Source organism: Tribolium castaneum, chromosome 6 (assembly GCF_031307605.1).
Source record: "Tribolium castaneum strain GA2 chromosome 6, icTriCast1.1, whole genome shotgun sequence".
Taxonomy (NCBI): domain Eukaryota; kingdom Metazoa; phylum Arthropoda; class Insecta; order Coleoptera; family Tenebrionidae; genus Tribolium; species Tribolium castaneum.
Genome location: NC_087399.1, coordinates 5,254,813 through 5,270,941, shown reverse-complemented (window position 1 = coordinate 5,270,941; position 16,129 = coordinate 5,254,813). Strand labels below are relative to the sequence as shown.

Below are 16,129 nucleotides of genomic sequence, written 5' to 3'. Positions count from 1 at the left end.
TGCTTAAAAAATGGTGGAGGCGCCGGGCGAAAATATGTTTTAAGCAATACATACAGAGTTATTTATTTATTCTTAGTTACTTTATTAGTCGGCAATTAATGACATCAGTTACAATTACTTGTTTTTGTTCATTTTTCGTAAAGTAATAAAAATAGTAATTTATAACAAATAAATTTATTAAAATATTTTATTCTTGAAAAAAATCACATTTTTAAAGTACTTGATGCTGTACTAATTGTTTTTTCATAGAAATTTTTGTGTTTCCATTCTGTGTCAGTTAATACAAATTTTTGTTTACTTTATCCAAATACAGTTGGAACCTTTAGAGCTGCGCCTGTATAATTTCTGCGCATGAAAACTCCAATTATTACACAAAAATGCATGTTACAATTAGTCAAAAATAAATTAAACGGGATTATATGTGAAAATTATAAACAATTTATCAAGTTTGATGTGCTTTTACACGAGTACGCAACAGATACCACATTATTCGTTAGTTTATTGTTAGTTGTGTAAACTACAAAGCTAGAATTTGTGAAACAGATGGGAACATTTTGAATAGATTTATTCAAATACAACATTGATTTTGACACAAGATCTATGGGTCTATTCAGTTTCACAGTAATACTATTTTGTGGGGAGAACGCGTTATGTGGGAAATAAATTCGGTTTAAAAACCCAAGTGAGATTTTTCAGGTTTTATAGGTTATAATTTTCTTTTGGGTCGTATAAAGAGTACGTAAAAAGACGGATTACGAAACATTACTTAATGCAGAAAATGTATCAAAGTAAAATGAAAAAGATAAATTATTTTTAAAAAAGTTACATTCCGCACTAGAAAATTTGTTATAAATCAGCTAGACAATTGAACTGCGTGTTCACACCAAGAAAATTTGAAAGTTTTAAATTTTTCATAAAATGCATTAACGAAGTTCCTCCAAGACGCTCTCTAATTGGCACTCCATAATTAGTTCCGTAATTAAACTCAACACTTTTATTTTTACAATAAAGCTGCTTGTGCGAGATTTATTTTACGTATGCTTTATTGCAATTCCCTTCGACAGCGAGTGCTCTCGAGAGATTTGTAACGAGCTTGCAGCTGTTCAGGTCTTATTTGTCTAAGTTTGTGAACTGATAAAACCCGCTCGCCGATTTGTACATTATAGTGGTCGTCCTGTCGCGAGCTTTTTCGCAACACAACTTTAGATATGTTTATTGAAGTTGAACATCACATTAAAAAGTTTTACGAGACGGAAATTTACTTTACGTGAAGTTTTTAGGAAAACAACGTATTTTTTGAAGGGGAGCGCGATGAATAAACATGTGGCAAAGACAGTAATAAATAATTTTATTACGGAATTCAGGCCGCGGTGCTTGTAATTCAGATTTGAGGCCCTTAACTATCCTTTCTGTACTTTCGACCGGCCGTGCATTTAAATTCCTGGGGTAATATTTAATGTGCTTCCCTAATACATAAATAAACGCGGGGTTCTGCGGTCGTGTGTATGGCGTATAAAGCGCTCGCTTGAAAGAAAGTGTCACACCTCTCCTCTAAATAATTATTAAAAATGGCCCTCTAAAGCGTTTCCGGGCGCACTAACCCCTCGTCATAGACGACCCGATCACCTAAGTAATGTATATTGAAATCCCTGCAGTCAGCAAACATGACGTGACAACGGCCCTGAAACGACGTCACGGCGATTCGGTTTCGGCGGAAACTGACTGAACCCAACGACTCGATAAAATCAATCTGATTACGCTATGGACTTGGAGCAAAATGTTATCCATTCGACCCGGTTGGACCTCGAAAAATTGGTTAATCCGACGAAATCGCCCTTTAAACTTTGCATGACTCTCATGCTTTTTAATAGGTTTCATCAACCAAACTATGCTAGACTAGCTTCGCACGCATGTTCACAACCATTTTCAAAAACAATGCAAAACTTAGTAGAAACACATAATTTTATTGTGAACTTTAAAACCGTGACCCAATGCGAACCCGAGTAAATTTTGCTTTTTTTTATAACTGCAAACAAACTCATTCCCTGTTTAAGCCTCTTGTAGATGTAATTTTCAAAAATCCAGAAACACATTTTCTCTCTTTTCAACAGTAAGTCCATATGCCAATTTTCTTGGATATAACTTCAAAAATAAAAAACTTTTGCGTTTAACTCCATTGGGGTTAGAATTTCGAAAAATGCTGAAATATACGTCTCTTCTTTTTTAACCGAGTGTCTAAGATATTAATTGATATATATAACTTCAACAATAAAGAATTTTTATAGGTATAACTTTAACAATGAAGAATTTTTTTGTTTAACCTCTTTGTGGAATTTTTAACAAACTTGAAACATTTTTAGACGAACGCTCAAATACCAATTTTCTTGATTATAACTTCGAAAATGACAGATTTTTATATTTGACCCTCTTGGGAATGAAACTTCTAAAATCCAGAAACACTTTTTTTTCATTTTTAATCGAACGATCAAATACCCTTTTTTATGAATATAGCTAGAAAAACAACGATTTTTTATGTTTAACCCTCTTTATGGATGAAATTTCTAAATATAATAGAATACTTGTGTCTTTATTTTTCACCGAATGCCCAAATATCAATTTTCATAAATATGACTTCAAAAATATCGGAGTTTTATATTTAATCTTCTTAGGGGTAGAAATTCCAAATGTTCTTAAACACAAGTGTTTTATCTTTAACCGAAAGCTCAAGTACCAATTGAATTGATACAAATTTAAAATTACGAATTTTAACAAATTCCAACCACTGTTCAACCACCTTGAGGTTAGTATTTCTAACTAAAACAGTGTTTTTTTAAGACTTATCGCTGAAAGTCCAAATATCAATTTTAATTAATCTAAATTCACAAGCTACGAATTTTTATACAAATTTTATTACGCCACAATGATTGATTTTTCGAAAATTTTGAACACGTTTTTTTTAATCGAAAGCCAAAATACTAATTTTCACACCCGATTTAACGCCCCTAGGGAGTGATTTTTCCAAAAACCTGAAACACGCCTTTTTTCTTTTTTAACCGAAAGGCCAAATACTAATTTTGAAAAATATTACACCCTATTTAACCCTCTTAGTGATTTTCCAAAAAAGCATATACATATGCATATAGATTCGCTTCCTTTCCACTCGAACTTATCGAGGAAGATGGAATATACCGTCCGAGGTTGCGCTTTGTTGACACAGGGAGTGAAATCATTAATTAAGTGCACGTTACTATCGCATCCTTTAATTAAAGAGACTTCAATTTTTTATTATGCAGCAATCTCCTTCATAAATTACAAAGTAATTACTTTAAGTAGAGAAAACAATAAATGGAAACTACTGTTACCATTTAATCTGAGCTGCAATTCCGCGGTGAAAAATGTGCCACATTTCTTTACTTAAGAGAATGAGATTTGATGTCAAGCATTAAATATCTTGATCAAGAGTTTGAAAGTCTTTTCATCGATTCCATAAATTGAGACACAAATTCAAGCAAGTGCGATAAACATTGTGATTTATCGCGTTCGATCGTTGACCCTCGATGTGGATCGTCACGAAAACGGCAAGATAATTAAAAGGCAACGACTAATTGCCACATTGATAAAGTGGTAAGGTGTACCAACTCCTAGTCTTAAGCGAGCACTCCCACATCCAACGCCATTGTTCCCGACGACATATTGCCCTCCAACATGCATCGCATTTTTATTGATATTAATAGATAGGTGCAAACGGATACTTGCCTCCCTTTCTGGCACTTGCTGCCGAGATATTTATTGCTTCCCACGATAAACGCTGACTTATGGCCCGTGTTGCTGAAATTATATTAATGTAGTTCGAACTTACATATGGTCCGACATTCTGGCACGGGATATTTATCTTGTTGCTAAGAATTCGCGGAATTTCTGGCGTGGTTTTGTTTTATATTTCCGAGGTTTACCGCCAAGAGAATGTGCAATATTTCGCTTTAAACTTTTCACAATTGTTTCGGTCTTTTTGCCGGCCCGGGAAGTGGCAGTAATTTATCAAAAAGAAAAAATCCAACCGAGAGATTTCGATGAATTGTGTGCCAGAACGAATCACACTCGCTCATTGCGCTGCCAAATTTCAGAAACGAGGTGCTGGAAGTTTGTCTTATGTTTTGTGAATACCAAATTAGAACTATCCAAAGTTTCGGTGATCTCATCTACGATCTACAAACAATTTAAGTATTTAACTGCAAATTAGAAAACTTAGTAACTAGTCCAGATAAAATATTTGATCTTAGATTTCAGTAATTTAGCTAGAATTATTAAATTTCTAGCCAGAACTACGCCAGATCCTGCAGCACACTGCATTCATTCTTGCAGAGGTCAGGCATAATCGATAAGTTTTTAGGTCGTTCACAACAATCATTTCTTGGTTATTAAAAAGTAAATCTAATCCGGTTGGGAAACCCTATAGGTCCTTAATGAGGGCGAAAAATGTAATTAGTTAAATTAAAAAACGTGATCAGTTCGTGTTCAAGTGCAGGACTGTTTGCGCCATCGATTCAAAAACACTCTCGCACGATGTTTTGTTAATACCCAGATGAAAGGCAAACATTTGCGAACTTTCATTATGTACTCTCATAATTTCCTGAACACTTTGAGAAATATAAAGCCCGTGGCACTTGTGGAAGAAAGAAGCCCCTATGGACAAAACCATGCCAAGGCTTAATGCAATGTGAATTAGGAGCGAGCTTTCGCAACATGATATCCTTATTTTATTCTCTTTCTTGTGACATTCTATGCGGGACAAAAAATGTAATCGCGGAGCGACAAACTTCCAGTCGAAGAATGACCCACATTTCTCTCCCGGATCATCGATACAATAAAGATGATTATCCGCGAGTGCGGGACGAGTGCCCCGAGTTTTCTTTCCCATTGTGTCGCAATAAACTCGTGTTTATCCCCACGGTTCTTTTCCTCAAACCGTAACGGAAGAGATAATTGCCATCTTAATGTAATGTTCTTGCAGCTATAAAGTGGAATAATGCGCCAACAAATCATATATACGTCTTTTACACTGAAAAGTAGACAACCGAAACACTAAATCAGAATCTTCTTCCGCCGCCAGTCCTGACTGAATTTTATTTTTAATTTTCCCGAAACCTGGACATTTTTAACAGTAAGTTGGTAGTTTATGGAGTCGAGGGTTAAGCTGCAGGATTCCCCTTTCAATCAATCATAAAATTGAATTTGAGTAGGCGTTAAATTAATTTCATTTCATTTCTGGGAACATATTTTTTCACAGCTATCGGAAATTGATGATTGGCCAATAAACCGATAACGGCAATAATGCCATCAAAACTATAATTGCCAATTTTCCAACGATATCCTGTAAATTTTAAAGGAAGTGATAAAAGCCTCCACTCACAGGTAATTGTGTTTGCCATACACTTTTAAGACAGCCGTAAATTCTCTTACTCTACAATATACATTTCAGCGACATTATTCAGCTTTGTTAAGATACACACTTACAATTTTCGCCGAAATTGAAAAGTGAGGTTTTAAACCGTAATGAAAGCACTTTATTGGGATGAGATTTGAAATTTTAATCCCGGAAACTTACTCTCAACAATGGTCGTTTTTGCATATAAATTGCATATTTCTTTTTCCGATAGAGTTTTATTTTCCGCTAAAATTACAAACTCCAATCAATGACTCCTGAATCTCCGCACAGTCCTGAATATTTGCTTACAATGATGCTGTTATAAAACATCACTAAACATTCACAACGAACAAAATATTGTGCCTTGATTAAATTTTTAATAATAATAAAAACGCTGGCTTTTATGTCCCCTAATAATTTTTATATTCTTTCCTGTTCTACCTCCAAGCTCATCAAACCCAAATGATGATGAATAGAATAAACCAAACAATTAAAATTATCTTTGGTAAATGTATTAGTACTTCACGGACTAATTGAAGAAAGATAGCCTTTCCTATAATTTCCGTTTTTTCATTAAAGAATTCTCTACTTAAATGGGGTTGGGGAATTTCCATCATCACGTATGAAGTGCTCTCTACTTTGCATTCGTAAATTGAATATGTGCTAAAGTCCAGGCCCTGTGTCCCTTGACCTCAAATTCAACAACTCTCCTCCCTCTCAAAGTCCATAAAATTAATTTTGGCAATTTTTGCTTTCTGGCTTCTTTGTGCAAGAATGTGGATGCAATAGTAATTTTCTTGCGGTGTATATTCCGTCGTATTTCGATTTCGCCAGCTCACGCTCAGTCGGGCGCACGCTGTGCGCCTAAAAGCCTCAGATTTTTATGTGTGTATCGTATTTTATGTCTGAATTTATGCATGTATATGTCGTTGAATAACTGTAAACTAGATTGGCATTTTGAAAATGTCGCAGCCGCGAATCGTCACTCTATTCCAATATCCTTCCCGGCTTCAGCGCTTCCGTTTCCGATTTGTCATAGGTCAATGCCGTCACAAATAATAGATGAAGTCCTTTGTTTGCAAATCAACAATAAAGTTAAGCAAAAGTGCTCGACGCTCACAAAGTTAAATTATTATTGATGGGCGTTTCGTGCCCGATTTACATTAAATTATTGTGTTTCGTCGGTTTTAAATTATTATGGTTTAGGACAAGCCTCATTTGTCACAATTCCGAATCTGATAACAACAAGGATACATTTAGAATTGCAAATGCGAGCGTTGCTTGCAAATCCTGCATTTCATTTAAAAATACCAATTGATAGCTTGCATTTGCGTCTGTCCAGCAACACTGAGCGATTAAATTCATTAGGCTGGATTTTTAACCAGTGAAAACTATCTCTACAAATTGGTTGTGTGGGAGGTGGTATCAAACTCGCTATGCCCAAAGTTGTAATCTCCACTCGCCCTTTTTGCTCCTCATTTCCTCTCCTAATCAAAACGAAACGCCCTCTATTTCCGTATTGACCTGTTGCAATTTACTCGCACAATTTCAAATTCTTGAAAAACGATTTCCAATTAAAAACACGACATTATTAATTTAATTGAAATAGCGTTTCAATTAATTTAGATGCACACTATTTATTTAACTAAATTAAAATATTCATTCAATTTGCTGAAAATAATTTAATTAAATATCAACCATTGTTGCGCGGGAAGACTTTTACGACCATGGCATTGAGCCAGAGCTGAAATACTTTTCATCACGGATGATTAGTCAATTAGATTGTTTATACAACAAAAATGTTATTCCATGAAATAAATTAAAAACAAATAGGTTATTTTGATAAAAATGGATACTTTAATCGTGTTTTATTTTCGCTATTTGCAGTAAAAAACAAACGGCAAATTTCATGTTTGAATAACAATTTAACATGCTGTAATAATATAATTAGTCAAATATGTATTATTTATTTATACGAGCGAACATGTAATTCTTTAGTAGCAAAATAGCTATGTAAAATTAAGAAGCCACGTGGAATAATTTATAACAATCGATTCAATACTTATTTTTAGAAACCAGTTAAACAAGCTGCATTGACCGAAAATTTCCAAGTGGGGAGATCCTCAAAAAATCCTTAATAAAGTGGCAAAGCGTAACTTTGTGTTGGTCAGTTTTAAAGCTTTGTTCACGAGTCATCAATTACGCCCTTCCAGTACCCTCTCTCTAATTAAAATAAATAAATTCCTGAATCCTTGCTCCAAACTCCGAAATAGCTGGAGTTCCTTTGCGGACACTATTTCGTTTAGAAATTTAGCTAAATCAGCAAAATTAAACGCCGCTAAAGTGTCCGAAATATTTGTAGCATTTTAATTAGAGGCTTTGTCAGTTTAACAAAAGTCGCCCGTGTCACATACTTTCCATTGTTTTTGCATAATACACTCGGAAAGATTGATGGTTTTAAAACAAATCGGGCACAGTCCTGTTGAAATTAAATTTGTTACGAATGGACATGGAACAGTGTTAGTTTACTAATTCACTCTCCAACGGTTCTATAAATCATTATCGATCACAAGTGGTTATTTGCTCATTTTGGGCGGCCAGCGGACCATTTAAGACGAGATTGAGGACAGTTAAGTTTCGAACCATTTTTGAGCGTTTATTGAGTGGACAACACTAAACTAAACTAAATATTAGAGTATAATAAAGGTTTTTTTTATGAATTCGATGAAATTTTATTTTCATTTGGGCCAACTGGTGCCATGTTCGTAAGCCAATAATGGCAGGAAATTCGATATAAAGTCCTTGCTGAGATAACAACCGTCGAGTCTCAAGCAGAGAAAAATCCGTAATCAAAGGTATACGAGACCAGGGGTGTGAGGAAGCCGCAGCCCGGACTTTGTTCTCTAAGGACCGAATTACGTGGCAAGTAGTGTCCGAAGAGGAATCGTGAGAGAAAAGTTACGGAATCTGACGTGACTTATTTCGAGAGCGTCTCTGACAAATCTAGCACGCTCTCTTTTTGATTACAATATAAATTTTTAGTTTCTTTAAAGCCTAATCGGTAACAAATTGCGCCCGATATTTAATCCGGAAATCTCCGGTCGCAGGAGGTCGGAATTAAAGAAGACAAATTAAGAGTGTTTTGTCGGGGAATAATCTGTTGGCTAAATTATGGTTTCAATCAGAGCGCTGGTCCGCCTGGCCGGACTCAAATTACATGTGATATCCATTTCAGGATTTTCAGATTACGGCGAGTGAACACTCGTTTGCTTTTATTTTATTCAGTGGCGTATTGGCTCGACCTGGCGTTATTGTCCAACTTTTCTTCATTATAAACAAAACGACTCAAAGATGTTCCAACTCTGAGCGAAATGATTTAACTTGGGATATGTCGGCGACCTATTGAACAAATTACAGAAAGTTATTTCCGGAGTTGCAGCCGGTGTTCTAACAACTTAATGCCGCGCTATAGTCGGAATAGAGACATATACATGTCTGACTTTGTGACTGAAAGTCACGTCACAAACACCCAAACTTTATTAGCACTTAGTCGGAGAGAAGGATTCTTTTAATTGGAACTTAGTTTGGCGCTTTTGCCAACTTTCTTTGATTACGTTTTAAATGTTTAAGAGTTTTCCTCGCTTAATTATATCTCTTGTTTGAGATCGGGGATTGTTCGCGCGTTAAAAACTTTAATTTCAACATTGGCACTTTTTATCCTACAAATCATTTAAGTTTGAACGGTTTTCCGATACCGCCATTATCCACCGATTCGAATATCATTCGCTTGTGCTAATATTAACCCTCCGCCCTGATTTATAGATAATAATTAACTACGGTAAACATAAAGAGCTGAAATCAACAGCTAGACAACCAGCCTCGACCAGCGTTACACATCCTGACGTACTTTATTGAGATATATGTGATATTCAGCTCCAATTTTGCAAAAACAACACTTCCAATTTAAAAATATTCTATTTCTCTGTCCCGACTTCAAACTCAAAGGAGTGTTCTTTGCTGTGACTTAATAATAAATGTAATTAAGACTCTGTGATGCCACAAAGTTGAAAAAAGCATATTCCTTCCTCTCATTTCCTTAAAAATGCCTGATTTACTGATATTTATACATGCTTTGAAGCTTCAAAGACAAAGGAAATTGGGCTTTAGTAAAAAACAATATTGGTTTTGGGATATCAAAAGAATTACTTTTCTCTTTATTATTTAGAATTTACTCATAAAATTTGGTTAATTTGGGAGGAATTTGAACACGATATTTAATCAAAAATTGTTTCAAAAGACATGTGGTCGTTTTATTAATGGCAATATCGGCGCAGGCCATAAAATTTTATTAAAGTAATTACAAGCAAACTAATTTAGTAATTAGGAAGAGAATTAGTAGAGGGTTCAACAAAATATCGCCTGAAAGCCGTTAAACTCGTGAGGTACTTTCTAGATCAGTTCATAAGAATCCGAGATAAACTTTAAATGCCCTATAAAATAGTTTTAAGTGCAATTCCAGATCTAATTAATTACATCTCTTGTGCAACCTCACGGTTTTGTCTTAGCTGCTTGTTAACAAATTGAAAAACAACTCGCCGAGTTATTGCACGTTTGAAGCGTGAAACAGGAGTTGCCTAACTTGAAATGCGTTTGTGACAATTGTCCTCAGATTATTCAAAGCTACTTTACCGTCGTCATGCAACAAAATCCAAGCGTGTGTTATTATTACACGTTAGGATAATTTGAAACGTGAATAACAAAGCTTAATGTATGATCAGACGGGGGAATGTTTGAATCATATCTGAAATGTCAAAGGTCTTGATTACAATATTCATTCACACGTAAAGTGCTGAAAAGAGCTTAATTAGAGCAGGTGGAGTTAACGATTTTAGCTCGTTATTTTCGACCTAACTTTGTCAACAAATTATTGTAAGAACCAATCATTAATTAATCGAGCTCAAGGTACAATTTTGGTGGATGCGCCGGGATAGTCCCTACTATAATTTCTCATTGTGTTGAAACTTGATATTTTTGTTTGAAATAAAAACCTTTGGCTTTTTACAATGGCCGCACTCATTAAAAACTCGTAAACAAAACTTGACTCCAGAAAATCTCGACCTCGGGAGGAGAAAACGATTTAGTCTCAAACATTTGCTGATGTCGTGACCTACATTATCCTTTAAACTTCTGACAAAACGATTTGAATGGAATATCAGAGGACGCGTCTGTGCGGTTATTGAAAATGATAGATCATCAACGATCCAATAGAAATATATAAACCGGGTCTAAATTGTTTCCGTTGACACACATTGTTAAAAAATTGCTTCCTTTGTAGGTCTTAATCGAGCGAAATCAAGTGTGTTTCTTTACAAAATCTCGTAAATAATTTATTTGAGAAACCTTGTTTTTTAGTCAAGACCACTTACCAAATACGAGCATGCTTTTAGTCCTGATGTCTTCGCTCTGGAGGGTTGATACTGAGCACGTATAGTCCCCGGAGAGGTCAGGAACGGCCTTAAGGATATGCAGGGCTCTGTGGACACTATTTGCGTCGACGCTGGCGGCATATTCAAGATTGAGGCGATCTTTCAAAATGCCCAAACCTTGCGGCTTCAACGCTGAAATAACAAAATTAATTTAATTAATCTCTGACAAATTCTCCCACCTGGTATCCACTGGTAGACTAGTGTTTTATTCTTGTTGAAATACCATTTCACGACGAGGTCCTCCTCTGTGTCATCTAACGTAAAGTCGCAGTCTAGAATTACAGGCGCCCCGTGCTTGATTACTTCAGGAACTTGCAATTTGTTGATTTTCACCCCTGTTCCAAAATTAATCGAAGCTGGAAAAAATAACACGTGTAGAATGAGCGCTGAATTTTAAGATATACTTGTGGTAAACAAATTGCCCGTAGATCCTCGATAAATGCGGACGCTTGGTTAAAAAGTAAATTTACGACATCTTTAAATGCTGGGAGAGTATAAAAATAAGCCGTAGATAACAATTCTAGTGAAATAAAGACCATGAAGAATTACCTTAAGTACTCCCAAGTTGACTAACTGGCCTTGGGGTGTTGAATAACACAGATATTTCTTTTCCCCGTCGACATTACCGCGGCTAAAATATTTTGCATAACGAGGCAAATTTAATTTGCTTTATTTTTACTTTTCTAGCGCATTTATTTAATCACAAATACTGAACGTTTAAATTAAATTAGTTCAGTCATGGGGACAAGACTGTTGCATTAAATAAAGTCCAGACTATGGAATTTCATTTTCGATCGACTTGAAAAACGAGTTGCTACTTTATTTTCTTGCAGTGTTGTCGCCTGACGCTTTTAATTTTCTGTCAGCAGGTATAAATAAGTCTAATTTTTTTAGTGCCTGACCCAAATAACGCCTAAAATAGGGCTGCTCTAAGCGACTGACCTCATATGCTAATAGGTATGGAAATCACCAGTTTCATAAATGGTAATAGATATTCACAATAAATAGTGTCTCTATTCCCCAAACGCTGTCCCCAGCTTATTATTCATCTTTATTTAATGCACTCAAATGTAATTTGGTATATTTGTCGCGGTATACTTAAAAGAATCCAATCCAATATTCCATGAATGTTTTATTTTGTCATTACATTTATTGCAATCTAAATCTCATTTTGTTTTTTCTCGTGTTGAATTTATTCAATTAACGAGAGAAAAATTGATTCGAGGACACTCGCAATGAATTAGTCCGTCAGAGGGCTCCTATCGGAGAAGGTTCGTGTTTTTGTAATCCTACACACAACGACACTTCCGGTGAGATAGCGCCCTTAATAAACACCTAGAGTATCGACCGGAGGCATAATAGTCCAGACAGCTCGTGTTAAAAGGTTATACGAACAAGCACATAGGTCTGGTACGTTGAATTCAACAGTCAAACAATTTATTATCACTGGTCAGTCCCATACAAATCGTATTTCCATGAATGCAAAAACGGACAATTGGGTTTATGACTACATGTGACATTCGAAAAACACGAACGCACTTTTTAATTGTTTGATGTACTCACATTTATGGGACTGTTTTAATCCCCGAAAGGGGTCTATTTAAGCGGAGTACACGCATAAAAAATATTGACTTGGATAATTGTCGATGTTGAATATTTCTCCAGTTATAATTAACTGAGAGTGAGAGAGTGTAGATAATAACGAACTGAGTTTCTTCAAATTGAGTTTGCTGATTAATATTAACAGACTCATAAAGCCTTATTCATTTAAAGGGTTTACACGCTCATAAAATTAAGTCAACATTTGCCTCGATGTAAAAAATTCAATCACGAAATCTACGGTACTTTTTATCGGTGAAATATAATTGCAAGTTTTAGTGGTTACTTATTGGAAATCGATCCGCGCATTCAAATAAAAGCTTTGCTGCAAGTTGTACATTTCATGTTGCCTGAAATAAATCTTATCCCCTCTGAAACTGAATTAAGGACGTTATCGAGTTGACGTTTTTCAGCGTTCGTCCTGCATAATATCCCTGAAGGCTCCATTGACAGTGATACTGAAAGAGAGGCTGTCGGATGAGATCATTCCGATTAAATCGACTCTTTCATTTTAAAAACCTCAATCAGTTTAGGAACGATTGTTTTAATTATTCCAGGCGGTGTAAACAATACGTATAATAATAGCAAAGCAAGGATTTCGCAGAATTAAGCCTGGCATTATTACGGCTTTTATGTGGAATTAACCCAGTGGAAAGGCTGTATCGAAATAATTACGTTCAATTTCACACTCACCTCGTTCCTAATAACGAAAACGTACAGTGTGTTACTTTGGCATCCCGGGAAAGAGATAACCGAGCTGTTACTCACCGGTCTATTCATAGAGGATCGCGTTGATTAAATGAACAAAGGACCTAAACTAGATCGATGCTATCGCCGGAATTATCGCTCTTGCGCCAGAAAGAAAATTTACAGAAGAGCAAATCGACGATTTTTCATTTTACTTTAAACTGGACGCTTTCGCAAGAACCATAAACCAGATAGGGGGTAATTTAGAGAGCTTTCTAACGAAGAAAATAAAGTATGGTGTCGAGACTCGACAAGTTATTGCATCGGCTTTAATAATAATAGCAAAATCTGTTTTCGTCCTAATTGAAAAATTCGAGGCCAACGTTTGATAAATGTCGACAGTATGTGGATTTGAAAATGAGGTTTTTACGAGCCCATTAAATATTAATAATTGAGATATTCAAACAAACGCCAAGACACGCAATATTTACGACTGAGAAGAATAACTATTAGGAAAAATCGTTGTGCAAAATTGTGCGAATAAAACCAAGCTGTAGACTGGAATTCTCTGTTGAGAGTACATCAATTTATAGGTATCCACACCTCCCACATCAGATAAAAGATAGGCATCGGCCATAACTTGAAACTTGTGCCATAAACAAATCAACTGAAACATAAGCGTGAAATATGAAAAGGTGTTCTCCTTTATATAAAGCTCTGCAAGATTTATGACTATAACACGGAACGCTGGTCAACTAAATTTACATTTAAAATCAATATCGAAAGATAAAGATGAGAAAATCTCTTGACAAATAATTCCGTACTTCTTTGTAGGCTCGCATGATTGATGGTTTTAACATTCCGGCTATTATTTTTTTACTCACTGCCTAAATCTTTTTCTTGACGGATTATTTTAAATATTGCCGGGGAGAAATTAATTGAGCGTCATTAATAACATGGGATAATGGCCGTTTGACATGGTATTTTTAATTTTTGCCTGGAAACTTGTAAACAGCTTAAAGAAAAGCCGCGTCCAGGCTAATAAAAAATAATCGCCAGATTTGGGAGCGCATCCACCAAATCACGCGCGAGATATTTATCCCCGATTTTAATTTTGCGACAGCCTTTCTTGCACGTTTTCAGTTTATTTGTTGGGCTGCTATAAAAATCGACAGTGAGTCCAATTTGATCTTGAGTGGAAAACAATCGGTTTGGAGCGTAATGGACTATTTTCTTTAATTAATTGTGCCGAAGTTTAGCAAAACATAAATTCTCACGAGCAATTAGCTTGTAGTTAAGTATGAATGAAACACAACCTGCCAGCCGTAACCACATTATGATGCTATAAAAAATTCATTTCGTTTAAAGTTTTATTGTTTGGGTGAATTATCACCCTTCATTCAGTTGCTTTGATCAAAAATATAATTGTCAAATAAATACTTTGAATTAGTAAACAGTGTAGCGATTTTCCATTAATATTTTTAAAACAAGTTTGTAATGAAACTCGTTGCTTGCTTAGTGGCAAGTATATGTTTCGTGATGAATGTAAACAGATGAACTTTTGTGTTTGGTAAAAAGTTGGAATATGTTTCGTAATTTAATTAAAAAAGTGAATTTCGGAAATGGAGCGGAATTTTAAGCTGCAGTAATCGATTGTGTTGTTCGTTTGAAAACGTGCATGAAAATTAAAGAATTTTATATTTGAACGTCAAGTATGTGAGTTATTATGAACGGTATTTAATTGCAGGAGGCATAATAATTCCCCTTGTTGCTATTATTGCAGATTGCGTGTGAAGTTAATGAAATTTTTTTGTGATATCATCGGCGAACCGGAATGGAAAATATGAAACGTCGGTGACGTGCATCATAGGAGAAAGGCCGGATTTTCCCGGTCCCTATTAACCCGAGCATATACTTAGCAGAAAGCTACCAATTTGACGGTGCATATCTGGTCTTTAGATTACACCGAGCATGTTATCCGTAAGCCAGAGACTCGATTACCATATGTAAATATGCAAATAGTTTGTTGTTTAATAAGCTGCAGCGATTCACATGCACAGCTTGTCTTTCCTCCGGTCGGACGTCCCCTTTGCCTTGTCCCAATACCAACTAATTAGAATACGAGGATAAATTGAAAAGTCTCCGGCCTAGCTAGGGCGTTTTTCTTGGATTTTTTGTTTTAGCTGGTCCAGCAGGGAAGCATAATATGGGCCGTTGATTGTTTTTCCTTTTTCCAAATAATCTATGAAAAGAATACCCTTAGCATCCCAATACTGACTTTTCCGGCCGACCGAAGTGTTTTCGCTTTCTTCGGAACGGGTTCCCCCTTTGCAGTCCATTGTTTAGACTGCTGTTTGGTTTCGGGTGAATAATGGTGAATCCACGTCTCATCTACAGTTATAAATCTTCGTAAAAAATCCACCGGATTGTGTTGTAAGCGGGCCAAACACTCCTCAGAAATCATTTTTCTAATCAATTTTTGCTCTGGTGTGAGCAGTCGCGGCACCCATCGCGCAGATAACTTTCTCATATCCAACACTTCAGTTAGGATGTAATGTACCCGCTCCGTTGAAATGCCCACAGCTTCTGCTATCTCTACCAATTTTGACCGGCGATCATTCAAGACAATTTTATGGACTTTTTCTACAATTTCTTTGCACGTAGCGGTTTTTGGTCGTCCTGAACGTGGTGCATCTTCCGTGCTTTTACGACCACGTTTAAAGTCCGCGACCCAAGTTTTAATTGTCGTGTAAGAAGGAGAAGAGTCGCCCAATGTATTGTCCAGTTCAGATTTTATATCCTTTGAGGATAGCCCTTTAATAAAAAAATATTTGATCACTGCACGAATCTCAGTTTGCTCCATTGCGCACAAACACCAAACTACATCGAATTCAAACAACTGGCAAATAATTATTATTTGACCGATGTTTTT

The 16,129-nt window shown here is 35.8% G+C and overlaps 1 protein-coding gene across 3 annotated transcripts in view; it reads right to left on the bottom strand.

Annotated features, from left to right (window-relative positions):
• Positions 1–16,129, bottom strand: part of LOC664222 (uncharacterized) — a 64,909-nt gene that overhangs the window by 36,575 nt on the left and 12,205 nt on the right. For all 3 annotated transcript variants that reach the window (XM_008198646.3, XM_008198647.3, XM_015982802.2), the window contains exons 2-3: positions 11,091–11,267; positions 10,852–11,043 (exon numbers count right to left, since the gene is read on the bottom strand). In XM_008198646.3, coding sequence (XP_008196868.1) covers positions 10,852–11,043; positions 11,091–11,267 — 369 coding nt within the window. The remainder of the gene's footprint in view (positions 1–10,851; positions 11,044–11,090; positions 11,268–16,129) is intronic.